This window comes from Canis lupus, chromosome 11 (assembly GCF_003254725.2).
Source record: "Canis lupus dingo isolate Sandy chromosome 11, ASM325472v2, whole genome shotgun sequence".
NCBI classification, from domain to species: domain Eukaryota; kingdom Metazoa; phylum Chordata; class Mammalia; order Carnivora; family Canidae; genus Canis; species Canis lupus.
This window is the reverse complement of record NC_064253.1, coordinates 73,900,863-73,923,463: the sequence shown is the minus strand read 5'-3', so window position 1 is coordinate 73,923,463 and position 22,601 is coordinate 73,900,863. Positions and strand designations below refer to the sequence as shown.

Sequence of the window (22,601 nt, the reverse complement as noted above, 5' to 3'; positions counted from 1 at the left end):
GAATTGCTGTGATTGCAAGTGTCTAATTCTTTCATCATCAAAAGAGAATCTGATGACATCATCATTCCCAGAAGACTGAAATAATAAACAAACTGGGGCGTGCCATAGAACCAATACCAGGTTATCTGATTCATGATTTTTCAAAGGTCTCAGAATGTCCGGCTTGAAAACTGTCTGTCCCCTTGAGATTTTCCACGTGTCTTCCCAAACTATCATATCGTAAATGTTAAGTCTCTAAGGAAGAAACTGTATAAAAGTCCTATGTGATCTTAGGAAAACAAAAGGTAAGAGTTTGTCCTTAATTTCAGCCAAACTGAACCACATTAAATTCCTTTTCTACACACAATTTCATAAGTGCAAGACTGAATATGACAAAAGAGCTTTATAAACTTCATGAGTAAAATTCCAAGGTAAATGTACAAATAATCTAAAAATTATAGTTCAGGCTCTAGCCCATGTTTGGAATCAATTCTATATTTTGAAAAGGAGCATCTATTTTATGCTGTTATTGGTCCTATAACCTGTCTCGGAATGATCAACTTCATAATGTTAATTTATTAAAAATAAGTTCCTTCATAAGCATACCCCTCTTTAGAGTCCAAGTAAGTATTTTCACAATTATCTCTTCTCTGACACCACATCCTATGAGTTAGGCTGGGAAGTGGCATTTGTGTTTTGATTTTCTGTAGGAAAAGCCCTGTCCACTCTAGAAAAGACAAATGAAGGTTATAAAATCTCTTGCATCAAGGCCAGCTTAGACCAGCTAGTGTCCTAAGACTTCGGGCAGCTAGCGCCCATAAAAAGTGTCTCCACAGACTCAACTCTATTTTCATATAGAGAGACCTCCAAGGACCAGATGTGCCTCAAATCCTAGCCAATATGTATTATATCAGTTGGTTTAAGTCATGGAGAGTCACAATTCTACACGGCTTACTCTGTATACATTGTGCTATATTTAATTTACTTTTATCTGTTTCTTTTTCCTCTTAGGAAAGGATGAAATACAGAAGAAAAATAATTCTCCTGTTATTACTCTTATTGCTTCTCTGGATTTTGCACAGACAGCACCGTTTCAGGTAATTTTTAAAAGCTAATGAATATTTTATTCTGGGTTTGGTAAGGATCTAGTATGTCAGAAAGGTGATAGGCTAACCTCCTGAATAAATCAGCATCCAAATGTATCAATCCAATATACCCCAAAATATCCAAATGGCATTCAAATGTATCAGCATAAAGATAACCATCAGCACAGAAGTTGTTTCTAATTTGACGGAAGCTAAACATGATTTTTGTAAACTCATAAGTGCGAGGAGAAGTAATGTTAAGCTATCAAGATAGTGACCATGTAATTATGGCTGGCAGTTAGCAATTTTTAGAGAAACTGCCATTTTTAAATAGGTGGCATCTTCTTTAAGAAACATCCCCAATATTGGTGACTTCCTGCACTACATATGGTATTTGCCCTTTATATAGTTTCACAAGTAGAAAGATTTCATTGGCAATTAGCAAATTCCATTGCTTCAATGATATTTAGTTATGTTTTCTTTCATTTGTTGCTCAAAGAATTAGGTTTCCTTTTTTTTTTTAAGATTTTATTTATTTATTCATGAGAGACAGAGAGAGAGAGAGAGAGAGAGGCAGAGACACAGGCAGAGGGAGAAGCAGGCTCCCCACAAGGAGCCGGACGTGGGACTTGATCCTGGATCCTGGGATCACGCCCTGAGACAAAGGCAAGCGCTCAACCACTGAGCCACCCAGGTGTCCCTAGGTTTCCTTTTTTAAGATACACATATGAAATCCTTAACTGCAGTGATTTTTTTTTTATCACGTTCATTACTGTATCTCTACAGCCAATAATGAACTTGGCACATAGTTTGTGTCTTAGTCTGGTTGAGCTGCTACAACAGAATACCTCACACTGGGTGGCTTATCAACAATGGACATTTATTTCTCACAGTTTGGGGGGCTGAGAGGTCCAAGATCAAAGTGCTGGAGGACTTGGTGTCCTGGTTCATAGACAGCCACCTTCTCGCTGTGGCCTCCTGTGGCAGAAGGGATAAGGGAGTTCTGTGGTATCACTTTTGTAAGGCTACTAATCCCGCTCATGTGGGTTCCAACCTTATGACCTAATCATGGCTCAAAGGCCCCAGCTCCTAATGCCCTCATGTTGGGGGTTCGGATTTCAACATACAGATCAAAGGGGACACAGATGCTCTGTCTGTAACATTATGTGTTCATCGAATATTTGGTAATATTAAGTAATAAAATAAGTGGATTGATGGGGTATAATTCTAGTCATGTTAAATGTAGAAACCCTTTATACAAGTTTAAAAGTAATGTAATGCTTTTTGTTTATCCTAAGCACAAAGAAACTACAAGGGACATACCGGTGCTGGTAAGTCTTATTTACAAATATGCTATGGCCTCTTCTTTGAGGACAAGACCCGTTGGAGGGCAGTAGGGTATCTCCAAGTCCTTGGTTCCTGCAGGTAGGGTAAACGAAAACAATTTTACAAACGTACTTTGGAGATGTTCGCTCTTCGTTCAAGGTCAGAGTACTAGGAGTCGGAGGGCCATCTGTGGATAGAGCAGTGAGAACTCATTAGGGGAAATGTGTTACGGGAGCCAGAACCCAGCTGCCGGGAATCTTGGGTCTTTTAAAGCTCTGGGAAATCACATAGGAGTAACGTTTTGGTTAAAAGTCTCTCGGGAGATTGTTATTAACCACTGGCCACCTACAAAATCATATTATCAGAATGCATGCAAACTTCCCCAAAGATTGTGTAAGACTCCAAATCATAATATGTTCTTCAATTTCTCTCTAGAGTCATGGGAACCCACAAAGTGAAGTGAAAGAAACTTTCTGATGCTTCTTGTGTCTAAGGGCCTATGCCTCAGGTAGTTCTATGGCGCAGGACACTCTCACCAGGACCATGACTCCATATATGGGTGAGCTGCTCTGTGCATGAAAATAATATATAGTAAGATGGTTTTCATGGGCAGGGTACGTTTCTCCTATATACAGCCATGGCTAACGGGGGTAGTAATTCCCAATCACCTGAAAACAGCAGGAAAACCCCAGACAAAGGTGGGAATGTGCAAGTGAAGTCTGCTGCAGCAGATGCTGGAAGAAAGAATGAATTATAATATTTTCTGGTAAAATGTATACAGAGCAACACAATCTAACAATCATTCTATCATTAACATTAACTCTCCTTAGCATCAGGATTCTATAGCCTTAGAACACTAATACTCAGCATCCAAAGGCTTTGCTGTCAGTGAGGCAGGTGCCTGCATAGAAGGCCATGTCTCAGTCACATCCTGGACACTGCAGAGCTCCTGCCTGTATACGTAGGCATGAAGATGGACTCATGACATATGACTCAACTCCACAGCTGCCCAATCCCCTTGTGAGCTGAGCCCAGGATCAACTGTCCAAAGATTGGCTGACCAGGGTGCCATTAGAGTGGATAGCAAGGAGATAGTAAGGGCTTAGGCCCAACTGCTTGTCTTTCCACTTGCTGTGTATGGACAAGATAATAAAAATTCTTTGTGGCTCAGTTTCCTTATCTAATAAAATGAGGATAATAATAATAATAATAATAACAACAATACCTATCTCATAGGGGTGGATTAAATTAGATACTACTTAGGGAAGTATTGCATACGTATTAGATGCTAATGAAGGAAATCTAACCTCATCCAGCAGGTTAGAAAATCCTTTAGGTAGGTAGGGATATTTATTTATTTATTTATTTATTTATTTATTTATTTATTTATTTTTAAAAATTTTTTTAGGTAGGGATATTTAATATAAGACCTAAATGCTGTGTAGGAATTAGCTTTTAGGTCTTATGTGTCAACATGAAGTTGTGGCATGTCTAAGGAAGCGTAAAAAGGCAAGTGAATCTGGAAAATTAACATTGTGAGGGCGAGGTCAAGATGTGGCTGGGACAGTGTGAAGGGTCAGATAATGCCAAATGTTATGGCCATACAAGGAATATAGACATTATCAGGACAATGGGAAGCCACTGAGCACAGAATAATGACATGGGGACACTGGAGCTTTAGAAACAAGATAGTGGAAGCAAAGTGGACATATGGAGAATGGGTTGAAAAAGGCCAGTGCAAGGATAGGCAGAGAGCGGATCACAATTAAGGGGGATGGGAATATGGAGGTTCATTTTATTTTTCTCTTTGTTTATGTACCTTTGACATTTTTCATACCTACAAAGTCTTGTTGAAAGTGTACAGACAGTGAGCCAATTAGAAGGCTACTGCTGTAGCCCCGGCAAGAGATGATGGTGACCTGAAGTCATGTGGTGGCAGAGGATGAAGATATGGGGATGGATTTGAGAGACGTTTTGGGGGTACAACCAGCAGGGCTTGATGATGGATCTGAGGTTGGGATATAGGGAGTGCTCTGAGTGTAGAATGACACTCACACTTCTGCCTCGCCAATCCAAGTGGATCCAGTGAGAGACAGGGCAACAGATGAAGGGGACCTACTTTGGGGAAGATGTAATGACTCTCACACTGAGCATTTTCATCTTGTGGCATTGGTGCAAACTTCAAGTAGAGGACTTCAGAACACAGTTGGATGTCTCGGTCCTTAAATCCTGGGAGAAGTCTAGTTGCACATACAAATTTGAAGCCATAGGAAAATGCCTGCAAGAGTGTCAATTGATCAAATAGAAAGTCTAGGAGAAACCTTTCTGAGAATAACTCTCAAACCAAGGCTCCTGAGCAGATAGGACATTTAAGGCCAGAAAGTAGGGATATATTTCCATTGTGATAGAAGCGGGGAGAATCAGTGCTCAAGACAGATATGAAGGCAAGGTGGCGGAAGCCTGAGGGAGCATTCATGTGATGACTGCTATTTCTCCATCAATGAGAAGAAGGAGAGTGAGCACTGTGGAAACACATAACGACTTCTGGGAAGCCCAGAGACTTAAGCAGAGGTGAAAAATCATGATTTTCCGTGCCACTCCTATCAAAGTTCATCATTGTTTTTCTTACTGTTTCAAGCTTTTCTTGCATTTTACCTCATATTGTAAGATAGCCCATGATTTGGTAGACAATGAATTACCTTAAACTCAAGTAGATACAGTGTGATTTTTTGCATTATTTTTCCTGATAGGTCTGTGGATACTCAATCAAAAGAATTAAAGCTATCAGACTGGTTTTTTCCCAGGTAAGAATTCTAAATCAAATATGTGAGATCAATCCTTAGATTGCTCAGCAGAAGGTAACAGACGGCAGCAATACTAACTAGCATTGCAACTGCTGGACAGCAGATGGATCCTTGATAACATTTTAAAAAATAAGCAGTGACCAAGATGCATTGAAAATGGACATTAGGGGATCCCTGGGTGGCGCAGCGGTTTGGCGCCTGCCTTTGGCCCAGGGCGCGATCCTGGAGACCCGGGATCGAATCCCACGTCGGGCTCCCGGTGCATGGAGCCTGCTTCTCCCTCTGCCTGTGTCTCTGCCTCTCTCTCTCTCTGTAACTATCATAAATAAATAAAAATTAAAAAAAAATTAAAAAAAAAAAAAGAAAATGGACATTAGGGCCCACATCCTCCAGAAATGAGGGTGTAGAATGACAGAAACCCAAAGGCCCTAAAATTATGGCCGGTCAAAGTGTGACATTTGAGATCATCTGGTTGCTTCTCCTCATTTCGCCAATGAGGGAACCAAAGGCCAAATCAGAGGTGGGCCATCTGTGCACTTGACACTTCAATACGGTGGCTTTCCTCTAGCCTCTCTGAGTCCCTCTTCTTACTACACTCACCTGTCTTTCTCCCTCATGCTGCAGGGTTTCAGGACTTGTCCTAATTAAAATTTTGAAAGGAGACATTCAGTTACGACCATGATTGGATAATGGTCTGTGACTCATCCTCCCATGATATCGTAACCGTTGTCAGATCTAATCAGGACACAGAAAGCACACAGATTATTTTAACAGAGAATGTAATATAAAGAATGATTAACTAACATAAAGTTGTTAACTAGGTAACTTGAAAGACCAAAAAGAGTATTCTAAGGTGTCATGGAGGGAAAGATTACAGGAACTATGTTCCTAGGGCCAAAGAAAGGAAAGGAAGAGGCCAAAATTATTAAATCCTAGAAACTTGGAAGGCTTAAACTTAAATGAACTCCATGTGCTGGTATCTCTGAGCTCTTGAAAGGCCTCTTGAGACAGGGAACCAGCCCTCTAGGAAGGGGCACTGGGAGGCTGGGTTTGCAAGTATCAGAAAAGCTGAAATCTGGACTCAACTGCTAGTCCGGGAAGGAACTGCTGTATGTGGGTCTTGCAGGAATGGGAGGTGGTGAGGAGCCCCCTGGAAACAGGAAAGAGCAAGTTCCTTCTTCCTCCAGTGCCCTGTATTAGCAGAGCCTTACAGGGTGCCCGCTGGCAGAGGGCAAATGTGGCTTGCTGAGTATAGTGTTGGGGGTTTAGTCAGGAAAGATGCTAGCTTGTTAGGAGGCACAGGATCCCCCTAACAAGACAGTTAAGGCGTATCCTTGTAACAGGGTGATGATTTATCCCAACAATGGAACAAAGGAGAAAACCATATAATCATTTACACAGATTCCAAATAAGCGACTGATAAATTTCAATTCCCACAGCATATTTTTTTAAACAATAGACATTTATTTCCTCCCACTTCTGAAGGCAGGACGTGGAAGATCAAGGTGTTGGCAAGTTTGGGTTGTCCTGAGGCCTCTCTCCAGGACTTGCAGAAGGCTTTCTGACTGCAGTATTCTCACAGGGACTTTCCTCAGCGCAAGCATCCTTGGTGTCTCTTTCTCTTCTTTTAAGGACACCAGTTCTATTGAATTTGGGCTGGATCCTTATGACCTCGCTTAAGCTTAATTACCTCTCTAAAGGCTCTGTCTCCAAATAGTCACGATGGAGATGAGGGCTTAACATATGAATTTGAGGGAGACAGCATTCAGTCCATAACTAGTTCTGAAATAGTCAATAGCATTTTTTTCTTCCAAAAGCACTTCAATTTCCATTGCAATTTTCATTTTCTAATTTGATAACCATCAAGATTGAACACTTTCATATGACTATTGGCCATTTGGATATTCACTTCTGTAAAATGCCATTTATATCTGTGGATTTCCTTTCAGCTTTCTTGTTAGCATCCTTGGATGCACAAAATTTTATTTTCTGATGAAGTCTAATTTATCTACTTTTTTTTTCTTTTAGTGCCCGTGCTTTTCATGCCACATCTAAGAAATGATTGCTAAATCCAAGGCTGTGAAAATGTACTGTAGTTTTCTGAGAAGAGTTTTATCATTTTTACTCTTCTATTTGGCTCTTTGATCCATTTAGAGTTAATTTTTGTATATGATAGAAGAGTCCAACTTTCTTTTTTTTTTTAGTGCAGGTATCCTACTGTCCCAGCACAATTTGTTGAAAAGACTATTTTCCCCCATTGAATGGTCTTCCCACCCTTTATTTAAAGTTAACTGATCATAGTTGTATGGGTTTATTTACAGACTCGATTCTGTTCCATCGATCTATATGTCTATCCTTATGTCAATACCACATTGTTTTGATAGTTGTATCTTTGTAGTAGTTTTGAAATCAGGAAGTGCGAGTCCTCCAATTTGTTCTTTATTTTTCTTTTCCTGATTGTTTTGCCCATAAAATTCCTTATGAAAAAAAATAAAAGGCAGTTGGAAAATCGATAGTGTATTTGTTTCCTAGGGCTGTTGTAACAAATTGCCTACAAACTACATGACTTAAAACAACATAAATTAATTTTTTCACAGTTCTGGAATCCAGAAATCCAAAATCCCAAGTTATCAGCAGGGCCATGATCCCTCCGAAAGCCCCAGGGAAGAATTTTTCCTGCCTCTTGAAGTTTCTGGTGGCCCCAGGCCTTTGGCTTGTGAGAGTGGAACACCAGTCTCTGCCTCTTTCTTCATATGGCCTTGCCTGTGTCGCTCTTCTATGTGCTCTTTATCTTCTTATAAGGACACCGATCGTTGGATTTACAGGCCTAACCTAATTCAGAATGACCTCATCATAATTAATTGCATATGCAAAGACACTATTTCCAAATAAGATAACATTCTGAAGCTCCAAGTGGATTTGAATTTGGGGGGAGGAGTCACAATTCAACCCACTACATGTAAGAATTATACTGAATCTCTAGATCACTTTCTTGGGTGTATTGTCATTTTCACAATGTAGGTCTCCAATCCATAAACATGGATGTCTTCCCATTTATCTAGGCCTTCTTTAATCTTTCCCAACGTTTTACAGTTTTCATTGTACAGTCTTGTGCCTCCTTTGGCTCTGTGTATTCCTAAATATTTTATTCTTTTTGTTCCTATCATAAATGACATTGTTTTCTTAATTTTATTTTCAGACAGTCCATTCCCAGTGTGTGGAAACAGCGAATGATTTTTTTTTCATGTTAATCTTGTATCCTGCAACAATTATTAGTTCTAATAGATTATTTTTGTAGATTTCATAGAATTTTTACTAATAGAGATCATTTTACTTCTTCCTTGGTTGGATGTCTTTTATTTCCTCTTGCCCAACTGCTCTAAATCTCCAGTATAATGTTGAATGGAAGTGGATAAAACAGCTTGTCTTGTTCCTAATTTTAGAGAGGAAAGCTTTCAGTCTCTAAAAAATAAGTATGATGGGCCCCTGGGTGATTCAGTCAGTTAAGTGTCCAACCCCTGATTTTGGCTCAGGCATGATCTCAGTGTCATGAGATCAAGCCCCGTGTCAGGCTCGGTGCTGAGTGTGGGACCTGCTTGGGATTCTCTCCGTCCCTCTCTCTCTGCTCCTACTGCCCCCCACTTGGGTATGCATGCTTTTTCTCTATTAAAAAAAAAGTATGATGTCAGCTGTGAGTTTTGCATAGATGCCATTTATCATGTAGAGGGATTTCCCTTTATTCCTAGTTTGTAGAATATTTTTATCATGCAAGAATGTTTTTCAAAACATTATATGCTTTCACTCATATGGAGAATATAAAAAAATGAGAGATTGAAGGGGAAAGGAGAGAAAAATCAGAAAAATCAGAGAAGGTGACGGAACATAAGAGACTCCTAACTCTGGGAAACGAACAGGGGTAGTGGAAGGGAGGTGGGCGGGGGGTGGGGGGACTGGGTGACGAGCACTGAAGGGGGCACTTGACGGGATGAGCACTGGGTGTTAGACTATATGTTAGCAAATAGAACGCCAATAAAAATACATATATAAAAAAATAAAAAGAATGTTTGTCAAATGCCTTTTCTGCATGACTTAAGATGATCATGTAGGTTTTTTTCTTTCATTTTATTAATATGGTATTTTATATTGATCAGCATGTGTATGTTGAACCAGCCTGCGTTCCTGGGAATAAATCTCACTTCAGATTTTATTTATTTTTCAAAAGATTTTATTAATTTATTCATGAGAGACAGAGAGAGAGAGAGAGAGAGGCAGAAACACAGGCAGAGGGAGAAGCAGGCTCCATGCAGGGAGCCCGACGTGGGACTCGATCCTGGGTCTCCAGGATCACGCCCTGGACCGAAGGCAGGCACTAAACTGCTGAGCCACCTGGGCTGCCCCTCACTTCAGATTTTAATATGCTATTGGATTCAGTTTTGTAAAATTTTGTTGAGGATTTTTTCATTTTTATTCATAATAGATATTGATCTATCATTTTCTTGAGGTGTATTTTTCTGGCTTTTGTACCAGTAATGCTGGCCACATAATGAGTTAGAAAGTATTCTCTCCTTTTCAATTTCTTTGGAAGACTTTGAGGATGATTGATGTCAATCTGTTAAATGTTTGGTAGAATTTACCAGGGAAGCCATCAGGTCCTGGGTTTTTCTTTGTGGGGAAATTTTGATTACTGATTCACTTCTTTTTACTTGTTCTCTTGTCTTGTTCTAGGTCTTTAAGATTTTCTACTTCTTGGGATGCCTGGGTGGCTCATCGGTTGAATGTCTGCCTTAGGCTCAGGGCATGACCCCGGGGTCCCAGCATCGAGTCCCATGTCGGGCTCCCTGCATGGAGCCTGCTTCTCCCTCTGCCTGGGTCTCTGCTTCTCTCTGTGTCTTTCATGAATAAATAAATAAAATCTAAAAAAAAAAAAAGATTTTCTATTTCTTCTTCAACTAGTTTTGGTAGTTTGTGTGTTTCTAGGAATTTATCCATTTCGTCTGTGTTATCTAGTAAACTCTTGTGCAGTTGCTTTTGGTATTCTCTTATAATGTTTTACTGCCTGTAAGGCCCATAGTAATGTCCCCACTTCCATTCCTGATTTTAATAATTTGAGTCACTTATAGATTTTTTTGGTTTTGGTCAATCTAGTTAAAGATTTGTCAATTTTGTTAATATTTTCAAAGAACCAACTTTTGGCTTCATTAATTCTATCATTTTTTTCTCTTCCTCTATGTCAGTTGTCTCTGCTCCAGTCTTTATTATTTCTTCCTTCTACGTGCTTTGGGTTTAGTTTGCTGATTTTTTCTAGTTCTTTAAGGTGGAAGGTTAGGCTATTATATATTTCTTTTTTTTAATGGATATTCTTTAAAACTTTTAAAAAGATTTTATTTATTTATTCATGAGAGACCACAGAGAGAGGCAGAGACATAGGCAGAGGGAGAAGCAGGCTCTCCGTGGGGACCCCGACATGGGACTCGATCCCAGGACCCCAGAGTCACGCCCTGAGCTGAAGGCAGATGCTCAACCGCTGAACCACCCAGGTGCCCCATTATTGATTTCATTCCATTCTCAATGAAAAAAGATAGTTTGAAAGTTTCCAAGTATCTTAAGTTTATTGAGATATGTCTTATGGCTTAACATATGATCTATCCTGGAAAATGTCCCATGTGTATTTGAGAAGAATATGAATTCTGTTGTTGGTTACAGTGTTCCATGTCTGATTCTTCTTCTGCCTGCCCAAATCTGCTGTTGAAATCCAATGGCAAGTTTGTTTGTTTTCAGCCATTTTACTTCTCAGCTCCAGGATTTCTATGTGGTTCCTTTTATAATTTCTCTTTATTCACATTCCCTATTTGTTAAGCTGTTGTCCTCCTGGTTTCCTTTAGTTCTTTATCCATGGTTTTCTTTGGCTCTTTCAGCACATTTAAAATAGTTAAAATATTGTTCTAGTAAGCCCAATGTCTGGGCTTCCCTAGGGATAGTTTTTATTAATTTTTTTCCCTATGAATGGACCATACATTCTTGTTTCTTTGCATGCCTCATAACTTTTAGTTGAAAACTAGACATTTTGTATATTATGATATGGTTGCTTTGGATGTCTTTCGCCTGCTCAGAGTCGTTCTTGCTTACTGTGGATTGTAGCTGCTTTGTATGTTTAGTGACTTTTTCAAACCGTTTTTAAAGACTGAATTCTTTGTCTTGTTTGGTCTGAGAAGTCCCTGTTCCTTTAGCTTGTGGTCAGCTAGTGGTTTGGCAGAGATATCCTTAAATGACTAGAGCCAGAGTGGTGGTGTTGATGGTAGTTGGAAGGTTATTGGAGAAGAAGGAGAAGGACGAGAAGAAGGAGGAGGAAAAGAAAAAGAAGAAGAAGAAAATAATCTCCCTCTTGTAAAAACTGACTCTGTATTTGAGCCCTCAACACAGTTCAGCTGTTTACAACTTTGCCTTAGCCTTCACTTCCTGCTTGCACTGAGAGCCTAAGTATCAGCCAGAGGTGAAACCTTAGGATCTTCAGGGATCTTTCCTGAGCATGTAACCTGCTCTGAACATGTGCATGGATTTCTCAATTCCTCATTATACATGGGATCTTGTCAAAGCCTTTACTTTTCAAAGAACTCTCTTTCAAACCTTTCCTCCCAGGCTTTCAGCGTATCCAGTGTTTATTCCAACTGTGGTGGCAGGGCTTCTTCCATTTTAAAATGTTTTCAAGGATTGCCCCCTACTTAGCCACTTTTCCCTTTTGAGAGAGTTCTGAGTTAAGTGAAACAAAGGAGAGCACTAGGAATCCATTCCTTTGGAGAACTCTCAGGTCAAAACGGACAAACACAATTCCTTCAGAATTAGACCCACTCTTCTTCCAGAAGCAGATACTCACACTGACACGTGATCTGCTGTTTTCAATACCACTGCCACACTCGGAGGGAGTTGGTGTAAGGCTAAGTTAAAATACTGCAAAGCTTTCCTTCTCCTATTGTGTTGTCATCCTTTCCTTAATTTTTGCTTGACTGCTCTAAAATTTTGGCTATTTTCCAGAGTTCGGACAAAGTTGCTTCTGACTGTATGCAGTAATATTAGCCTGGCAGCATTTTAGAGTATGAAACTGGAAAGCTCATTTTTCAAAATGTGGTATCTGAAAATAATAAATGTTAAAAAGTCTAAGACTGGGAGATTTTGTTCAAACACAGGTAATATTACTTTAGGCTTTGGGTGACATTTTAACGGTGTCCTCAAAAGATTTTTGGAATCACAGTATAACTAATCTGTACATGTACTTTTGTAATGATCTGACCATTTCTGACAAGCTGTTCTCCTGTTTATTGTAACCATCAAGGCTTTGGATTAGAAGAAAGGAAATGCTGCAACCAGACACACTTTATTCATTAGTAACATCTACCAGTTTTATTAAAAGATATACTGTTCATAATTGTTATGTCTTTCTTACAGTAAATCCATGAACCTGACTAATACCAGCTGGTCGGCTCCAATTGTGTGGGAAGGCACTTTTGATGAAGAAGTATTGGAAAAGTATTATGCAAAACATAAAATCACTGTGGGATTGACTGTATTTGCTGTAGGCAGGTAGGTAATGGCAAATGTCCTTTACATTCAAGCTTCTTACTGTAGAAAATGAGAGATTATAGGAGCACCAAAAAAAAAAAGAAAAATCAAAGAATCAAAACACTTTTTCTTTGGAAAAAAATCACAATTATCAAGGAAGTCTGGCAAAGAAAAAGTTTGACACAAATTACCAATATTAGGAAAGAAACATAGTATATCACCTCAGAACTGGCAGACATCAAAGGGAAAATCAGAGACTACTACACTCTACATATACATGTGAAAACTTCAGTGAAACGGACCTTGACAACACAGTCACAACCCACCCAAAATGAAAGTGATCACTTCAGTAGCTCTTTATCTGTTGAGGAAATAGAATTCATAATTTAAAAAACTCCCAAGGTCTCCATGCCCAGATGGTTTCATCGGAAAATTCTACCAAATATTTAAAGAGTTAACATCAGTTCTATGTAATCTCTTTCAAAAAATAGAAGAGAAAGAAACAACACTTTCCAATTCATTTTATGAAGCAAGTGCTGCTCTAATAACAAAATCATACCCAAAAAAGTATTAAGTTGAGCAGTGTACATATTACCCATTAAAATTATAAATTTCATCAACTTTATAGTAACTCATTATTAAATATTGATAGTAATTTATTCTTTTTTTAATAGACCTTTTTTTTTTTAAAGTTTTATTTATTTTTTAGTAATCTCTACACCCGATGTAGGGCTCAAACTCACAAGTCACATGGTCTTCTGACTGAGCCAGCCAGGCACCTCTGATAGTAATTTATACTTAAACAGAAGATAACTCAGAAGAGGAAGGAAGGAAGGAGGAATCCTTACCAAAGAAACTTCTGTGTACCTCTTTCCCAGATCCATTCCGATCCCTCTCCATTGCTGCTCCACAATCTGTAAGAGGGCACAGTGAGTGACCCCATGCCAGGGCAGTGCTCTTACTTTCAGGACACAGATGGAGTTTCTGCTTCCTTTCCACGCCCCTTCAGTAGAACACACTTAGAAGAGTCCAATGTAAGTGAAGGACACTGAAACCAAAGCTTCATTAACTTTATCGTAAAATCCCCTTTTTGTGTGTTAAAGAGCCTCTGAAAGTCTCAGGAATTAATGGCATCAGGTGCCTCTGAAATTAGGAGTATAGGTGGAACCAAAAACAGAAGGATAGATTGAAAGTACCTATACAGGGGTGCCTGGGTGACTCAGTGGTTGAGTGTGTGCCTTCAGCCCAAGGCGTGATCCCTGAGTTCTGGGATCGAGTCCCACATCAGGCTCCCTGCATAGAGCCTGCTTCTCCCTCTGCTTGTGTCTCTGCCTCTCTCTCTCTCTCTCTCTCTGTCTCTCATGAATAAATAAATAAAATATTTTTTAAAAAAGCTCTGCCTTTGGCTCAGGGTCCTGGGATCAAGTCCCAAGTCAGGGTCTCTGCTCAATGGGAAGTCTACTTCTCCCATTGCCTCTTTCTCTCTCTCAGATAAATATATTAAATCTTTAAAAATAAATTAATTAACCTTACCTAAGAAAACATCAGAACCCAAATTGAGGATCATTCTATAAAATACCTGATCAGCACTCTTCAGGGTCAGGGTCATGAATGACAAGGAGAGAAACTGAGGAGCCTAAGGAGGCTAAAGAAACAAAATGATGAAATGCAATGTGTATCCTGGATTGGCACTTGGAAACTAAAAGGCTATTAGGGTAAAAATGGGTGAAATTAAAATAAAATCTGTGATTTAGTTATAGTATTTACCCACTGGTAATTTCCTAGTTCTGACGAATGTACCATGGTTATATAAGATAATAACATGAAGGTGGGTAGAGTGCATATGAGAAATCTCTATAGGGATCCCTGGGTGGCGCAGCGGTTTGGCGCCTGCCTTTGGCCCAGGGCGCGATCCTGGAGACTCGGGATCGAATCCCACGTCAGGCTCCCGGTGCATGGAGCCTGCTTTTCCCTCTGCCTGTGTCTCTGCCTCTCTCTCTCTCTGTGTGTGACTATCATAAATAAATAAAAAATTTTAAAAAAAAGAAAACAAAAATTAAAAAAAAAGAAATCTCTATAATATGTTTGCACTTGTTCTGTAAATCTAGTATCATTCCAAAATAGAAAATTAAAAAAAAATTTTTTAAGTTCACAATTGTGTGAGACAATAATAACCTGACAATAACCCTTTTTTCTTGTAAGTGCCTAACACTAGCTTTTGATCCCTGAGACATCCATGTCAAAGACATCCAACTCAAATAAACATATTGCCAGCCTTGACTGTACAGCCAGGCTGTCCATCCCATGAGATTCCCCTTTTAGAAAGGCCTGGGTAACCTATGTAACTGACCACTTGAGTGACCCTGTGTTTTCCTTCCTTGCACTTTCATTGTTTCTCTTCAGTTTTAAATAGAAAAACCCTAGGCACTCCACCCCCTTAAAGGCAGGAGCCTCAAGGTCCCCCCTTCTCGCTCCCTACCTACGACCTCGTTCTGTGGCCCTGCACTTACCCTGTACCCCTGTACCAGGACTGAGTAATAAACCTTGTTTTGTCAAAGTTCTCTGATGGCTGTTGCTGAGGTGCAGCTTGTAAGTGTCTTAAGAACCACTAGGGCTGGTCCAGCCCAACACTGGCTCTGGTAGAGGAAATGTCTGTGGGGGTCTCACCGCAAGCAACAGGGCCAAGGTGGGTCACAGGCATTCCTGGCCAATAAGATTACTACCAAAGGCTGAGAACAACAACAACAACAAAAAATAGCCCTATATTATTATACTAGACACAAAAATTAATTCAAACAAATAACTAACTTAAAAGTGAAAGTTAAAACGATAAAGCAACTAGAAGAAAATAGAGCATATTTTCACTACTTTGAGGAGGCAACCATTTCTGAAACATAATACAAAAGCACTAACCATAAAGAAATGTAGATAAACTGTATTTCTTTGGATTTGAGTTGCTAGCTTCCAACTCAGTAGAATATTTTAAGTGATATCTTTCATAATTTATCTTACTTTAGTTATTAAATTGCCATAATTTTTAGATATTCCAAACTAGAGAGTTTTTCTCCCAGCTCCATCTGCTATGTTTCTTAAAAATTAGGTCAATATTCAGAATGTATTTTTAATGATTATATAAACATTATTTGAAGCTGAGGCGTGTATGATTACCCTTCCTTTTTTAAATTTACCTGACGCCATTTATTACTCTGAAAATTTTCAATGGTTGGAGAGCCCAGAAATGAGAAAGTTTTGTTTTCTAATCCAGCAATCTTAGCACCATATTAAAAAGCCATGAGACACAGTGCAGATAGTGGGGTACTGACTATGCTACCTCAAACACTTCTGCCTAACTGTCCTCGTAAAGAAAGCCGCAGACACCAATCATGGCTCTTGCAATGACCCAAGACCCTCCTGCCTACAACCTGCAAAGCAAGCTCCCTCTTCTCTGATAATCCTGAAGACTCTGGCTCTCATCTTGCACCGGGCTCTGTGCTGTTTCCTGATCTCACCAAGTTTCATTCCCTCTCATGAGGGGGATTTTCTCTCCTATAATCCACAGAGCCCCATCAGGAAGAAGAAAGACAAATGACTTCACTTGCTTTTACACTGCTTAAATATAACTCAAGAAGTATATCTAATATTTGGTTTGCTTACTAGCATGTTTGGACAAGCTACAGCCAGTGTAATTTAAGTAGCATATGTTCCATCAAAATATAAGACAAGGAACTTATACATTTCTTATTTGTTTCACAGATATATTGACCACTATTTGAAGAAATTTATATCATCTGCAGATATGTTTTTCATGGCTGGCCATAAAGTCATAATTTATGTTCTGATAGATGACTTATCCAGGATGCCTTGGATACAGCTGAGTCGCCTCCGTACGATCAAAGTATTTGAAATAAAGCGAGAGAAGAGATGGCAAGACATCAGCATGATGCGCATGAAGACTATTAGTGAACATGTTGTGAATCATATCCAGTATGAAGTTGACTTTCTCTTCTGCATGGACGTGGATCAAATCTTCATAGGGAAATATGGGTTGGAGACTCTGGGGGAGTCTGTGGCTCAGTTACATGCCTATTGGTACAAGGAAGATCCTAAAGAGGTGCCATATGAAAGGAATGAGTCATCAGAAGCATATATACCTATTGGTATGGGAGATTTTTATTACCATGCTGCTGTGTTTGGTGGCACTCCCATCCAAGTACTTGATATTGCCAGGGAGTGCTTAAAAGGAATCATGAATGACAAGAAAAACAGCATTGAAGCAGTGTGGCATGATGAAAGCCACTTAAACAAGTATTTCTTTCTCCATAAACCTACTAAACTCTTATCACCAGAATATTGCTGGGATTATGGTAGAATGAATGGTCTTTATTATCCAAATATCAAACTCTATTGGGCCGTCAAGGATTATAAAAATCTTAGGGTGATAACATAATTATATAGCACCTTCTTCAAATTTCTGAAATTCAGAGCATCTTTTTGTCTTATTCTTTAGGAAATCAGCACTTGATAAATTTTAGCACTAAAAAAGAATCACTAACAAAATGGCAAGACCACCAGCACTGCATACTCACACTTTTCCTTGTATTCATTTTGAATTGTATAACATGGGATACAGCAGTTGCAGAATGAATGTATTGACATCAGATAGAGATACGTGATTTCATATCCTGTGTGAATGTCGAGTAAATATTATTTTTGGATCACACTGAACAAAATAAAATCTGTCACAAGAAAATGAAACCTTAAATATCTTTATTGATCTATGTGGATACACATTTCTCATATTGCTTAAGAAAGGGGACTGTCTAGAGGTGTAGATAAGAATTCACTGTAACGATAATAATGTTCTCTCCATGTAAAACATCCAAGGTGTTAAGGCTGCCACCAGATGGGCAGAAAACTACTTAGGAAACTTTGAGTCATTCAAAAAGAACTGTATTTAAAACTACAACATTGTCGTAAAAACTAATTGAAGAAAAAATTAAAAATATAGAGAGAAAATTGAAAGCCTCCCCTTTACTCCCCCCTTGATAATCTATCCTTCAATACTCCTTTTATGTGCATTTACATACCCACCACATGAATATGCACACACACACTTATTCAATATTTTATACAAACTGATCTATACCACACCTATGCACATACACGCACACACACAGATTTTATCAGTAGTCAGGGTCCAGTTGGGAAAACAGATTCTATTATTCTTGGTATTTTAAACAGTGGGGATTTAATGCAGGGAATTGGACGTATAAACAAGGTAATAACAGCCAAGGAGCACACAAGAGAGAAGCAGCCTATAATTAGTTTTTCCTGAAGGCAGTGCAGTCCAAAGGCTGAAGGAAAAATTGTAGAATGTCCAGAAAGAGCTGGAACCTAGCATGAGTTGCCTGGCGTGAATGCGGACAACAAAGAGAGGAGTCCCAGTCGCTTTTAACGATGTCATCCAAGGAGACAGAGACAGGAGGGAAATATATAGACTTTTCTCCTTCTCCTACCCTGTCTGCTTTCTACTGTCCAGTGCTATCCACGAATCAGATGTGAGGGAGTCCGGGAGATGTAGGTCCCTGCCATACTGAGCAGAGCGTGGGAAAAGTGAGAGAGAAATCTGATGGTAAACAGATAAGTGGCTACCATAGTTCACCCATTTTGCCACAAAACACCCATACTCCTCCTTCTACCCATGCTTCACTCCCATAAAACAACTTCATGTTTCTACCTTGCAGAATTCAACCAACTTTTTATACATAACCACTTCCTTCCCAAGAGGGTGAAACACAAAGTACTACCTGACATCGTTTCCTTCCTCATGTCCGGGAACCCAAGATGATATGAGGTTCTCCCTCAGGACTGCACATGGTTCTTCAAAGTTTGGTGAACTCTGATCTAAACTGTAAAGAAGGGCAGCCCCGGTGGCTCAGCGGTTTAGCACCGCCTTTGGCCTGGGGCCTGATCCTGGAGACCCGGGATCAAGTCCCACGTCGGGCTCCCTGCATGGAACCTGCTTCTCCCTCTGCCTGTGTCTCTGCCTCCCTCTGTGTGTGTGTCTCTCGTGAATAAATAAATAAAATCTTTTAAAAAAATAAACAAACTGTAAAAAAAAAAAAAGAATAACTAACACTCCTCATTTAAAAAAAAAAAGGAGGAGGAGCAGGAAAAAGGGAAAATAATTGGTTAACACATAAAAAGGTACATATAGAGAACAATATATACTGATATTTGTAATATAAAAACACCTGCCTGCTGTAGTCCTCACTTCCGCAGCCAGTTCTAAGGTCAGGTTCCTGTTGACCACGTCTTTCTTCCACCACCAACTCTATTGTTCTTTACCCTCTGCTAGAAGCTCCGCTGAATAGGGTTCTTTACTAGTGACATGACATAAACCTCTTCCCTGTGGGATCTGAGTCTTTAGTGGGCCTATTCATTCGCTTGCCATGGTTTTCCCTTAACAAGGACTGTTGGATAACATAGTTTAATAGGTTCCCAGAGAACACCTTGAATTCTAACTATAGCCCTCATGTGAAATAGCAACCTGCTTTCGTCTTGATAACTGTGATCAGTTTCCTGATCCAGTGTAGAGACCCCTTCTCTGGATGTTGATTCAGCATGATGAGAATGCAAAATGGCTAGGGGAAGTCTCAGGTCCCAATTTAATGAGACTAACAATCACTTTGTTTCCTTATGCACTAAGACCTCCAAACTCACTGAGCCCAAGGTTGCAGAGAGGGAAGTGAAAATTGTTCTAGTAGATTATTTGGCGTAAATGTAAAAGAAAGCCTCACATCTCTACTTGCTAGTTCCAGGACCCATGCATCCTGGCTTGAGGAAGACAATATGATATAATGACCATTATTTTAAGATATATCCCATACTTTTAGGACAGCACCCCAACCTCACCAAATGTTGTCTTACAGCTGATACTGTGAGTCTTCTTGAGGCCATTTCATAATGTTAGATGCTTTTGGGTCATGAGTTACATGGTAAGATCGGTGAATTCCATGGACAGGAGCCTATTGTTGCACTTGACAATAAAATCTATCTCCTTGCCAGAGACTATGAATAAAACATTCTGGGGCAGCCCAGGTGGCTCAGTGGTTTAGCACCACCTTCGGCCCAGGGCGTGATCCTGGAAACCTGGGATCGAGTCCCACGTCGGGCTCCCTGCATGGAGCCTGCTTCTCCCTTTGCCTGTGTCTCTGCCTCTCTCTCTCTCTCTCTCTCTCGAAAAAATAAATAAAATCTTAATAAAATAAAATAAAATAAAATAAAACATTCTGTAAGCCCACAAGTGGTGCTGCTGGCAGAAGCACTATGGAAAAGGAAGGTATGTCTGTACTCAGAATATATTTGCTTGGGGACACATTTCTTCCCCTTCCTTGATGAAAAAAGATCCAATGTAACTACTATGCCACCAGTGGCCAGACAGTCCCTCAGAAGAAAGGAGTCATAAGATGCACTCAGAGTGGCCTTTGCTCTTGGTGGTTTGCACATTTAGCAGCAGAGAAAGCCAGATTCTCATTGATGGAAGGAAGTTTTTCTTACTGAGCTACTGGATAGCTTCCATCCCTGCCACTAAGGCCACTTTGTACATGGGTCATCACAAAAGCACTGTGTGGCTGCAAAAAAAGAGGCTGACTGATATCATAGAACAGATTTTTCTCTACTTGATTACAGAGAGCCTCCTCTACTAAGATTGCTCTTTGATGAGGATTTTCATGAGATACTCACAGCCTTGCACTCTGTTCCTATTTCAGAAGCCCATAAAGGACCTCAGTCTTTCTTGTCACCAATTTTTCTACCTGCCTGAGTACAATCTTATGGAAATTACTTCCACTGATAACGGATTACACTGCAAATATCCAAGTGTTTAGTTAGTTGGATCAGAAAGCATTAAGTTCATGGTGGGTAGGAGAGGTCATAGTTCAAGCAAAATTTAGAATCTTATGTGTCCAGTGAATAGATACTTCTCTACCTGGCTACACAAAATGCTCTATCTAGTATCTATATTTGCAACTTTAACCTGACAAGGGGCAGAGATCCTTGCTCTGCAGTCTATCTTACATGGAGCCTTCTCTTGCTCCGAGTCTCTCTCAAAACGGGCAGGGTATTGGTTTCTCAATATACAGGTCAGAGTGGCACTCAAGTACAATATATGTTGCTTCCTATATCCAAAAAGTCCCACCGAGCTTTACACCTACTCTTATTTGTTGATAAGTGGTGCAAGGTGCAGGAACTTGCCTAGAGCCAATAACACTACATACTCCGCAGAAATCTCACTGATGTGTCAGGCACCTGATTTTTTCTTCCATCACCTGGCATACATTTGTATTAGCATGACATCTGGGATTCTTGCTGCTTTCTGCTCAAAATGCAAAGCATGGTGTTAACAATGGTATCCTGTAAGAGGTGCAGGTGGTCAAGGAGGCTGTGGACTGTATTATGATAACTCAGGAGAGTTTGTGTAACTCTGAGGTTTACTGAGGCCTCCGTCAGGTAAAACCAAACTGCTTTTGATAATCCATTCTAACTGGTATAAGGAAAAAATCTGTCACCCACAGACCAAATACCAGGGACTGTGTTCATTTGCTCGAGCAAAAATACAACACTAGAAAGCTGTAATGGAGTCACCACTTAACGAACTTTATAATGATTCCCAGGCATTCTACAAATATAGATGGAAATATGATGATACAACTTGACTGGTTTGCATATTTTATGGTCAAACAGGCAAGGATATTAATAAATCTCAGGGAAGTGTACCTGTGTCAGTAACATCCGAACTTTAGCTCAATTCAATATTATATTCCATTCATCTCAATCTAATATCAATAGATATTAAACAAGGATGTAATAGAAATCAACAGCCTGCAGTGTTCAAGTATTTAATGGTGATCTTTACAATCTCCACAGGGAGGTCTTCTTATTATATGGCTTTTGATTTACTATTTTAATAAGAAAGCCTTTTCCATTGGCTTCATTTTGACCCTTCTTACCACATTAGCCCTTACACCATGAGTCAGAGACTTGTAAATACTTCAGTAGTTGCTGAATGTAAATATTTCAACCATGAATTAGAAATTTAGAAACCATAGAGTGGCTCTTCTATATGATGGGACCACTGTGAGATAAACTCAGGGTGGAATTCAATTTATCCTCTATTCTCCATAAGCCCTCACTCTGTTTAAAGATCACAATGCTATTTTCATCTTTTAGCGCAAGCTCAGTGCATTGGCTGGAGCCAAATATTCTATTTTGGATACAGTCATCCTACTAAATAGATTTTTATATCATTGTTTACAACATAGACTCCTCTTCAATCAAGAGCTCATGTGTTTTTAGGGTTACTAGAACATGATGAGATACTATAACTTGTTGACAATTCAACTCAGGTCTCTGCTCACCAGGTCTAGGGTTACCCCAATAATGTAAATCCCATAATTCTCACTGAAATCTGAGAGTCCATTTCAATATCAGTATGTCCCCACACTGATTCATTTCTCAAGGACTTAATGAAGGAGAGAGTCCTACTGCATTTCCTTTAGGCATTCAAAGTGGACTTTGATAAAGGAATAGGAATCTTACAGACATTCTGCATCTGATCTAAAAAGTATCAGTCAGCATCCTGACATTTTTGTAGGCACTTCAAACAAAATATGTGGTTTCCCTAAATCTGCCTTCTTCCTAAAGCCAAGCATTCTAGAATTAGAAATCAGACACTTTGGTGGCCAAATTTCTGTAAATTGATTCCCTGATTAATTAGAAGATGGCAAGGAAGTGTTTCTTACTTTCCAAAAAAAAACCCTCCTTTTCTCCTCTTTTTTTTTTCCCTAGGGGA

General features: G+C 39.5%; 1 protein-coding gene across 5 annotated transcripts; it reads left to right on the top strand.

Moving 5' to 3' along the window:
- The first annotated feature begins 79 nt into the window (after positions 1–79).
- On the top strand, positions 80–17,196 carry LOC125752146 (N-acetyllactosaminide alpha-1,3-galactosyltransferase-like). 5 transcript variants are annotated; one of them, XM_049116440.1, is made up of 7 exons: positions 80–284; positions 991–1,076; positions 2,363–2,395; positions 2,826–2,949; positions 5,141–5,194; positions 12,635–12,769; positions 16,502–17,196. In XM_049116440.1, the coding sequence occupies exons 6-7, from the start codon at positions 12,642–12,644 to the stop codon at positions 17,193–17,195; spliced, it is 822 nt and encodes a 273-aa protein (XP_048972397.1). In that variant the 5' UTR covers positions 80–284; positions 991–1,076; positions 2,363–2,395; positions 2,826–2,949; positions 5,141–5,194; positions 12,635–12,641; the 3' UTR covers position 17,196. The 5 variants fall into 5 exon arrangements, with proteins under 5 accessions (XP_048972397.1, XP_048972396.1, XP_048972398.1 ...); XM_049116439.1 differs by lacking the exon at positions 2,826–2,949; XM_049116441.1 differs by lacking the exon at positions 80–284 and having other exon boundaries at positions 2,828–2,949.
- The last annotated feature ends 5,405 nt before the right edge of the window (positions 17,197–22,601 follow it).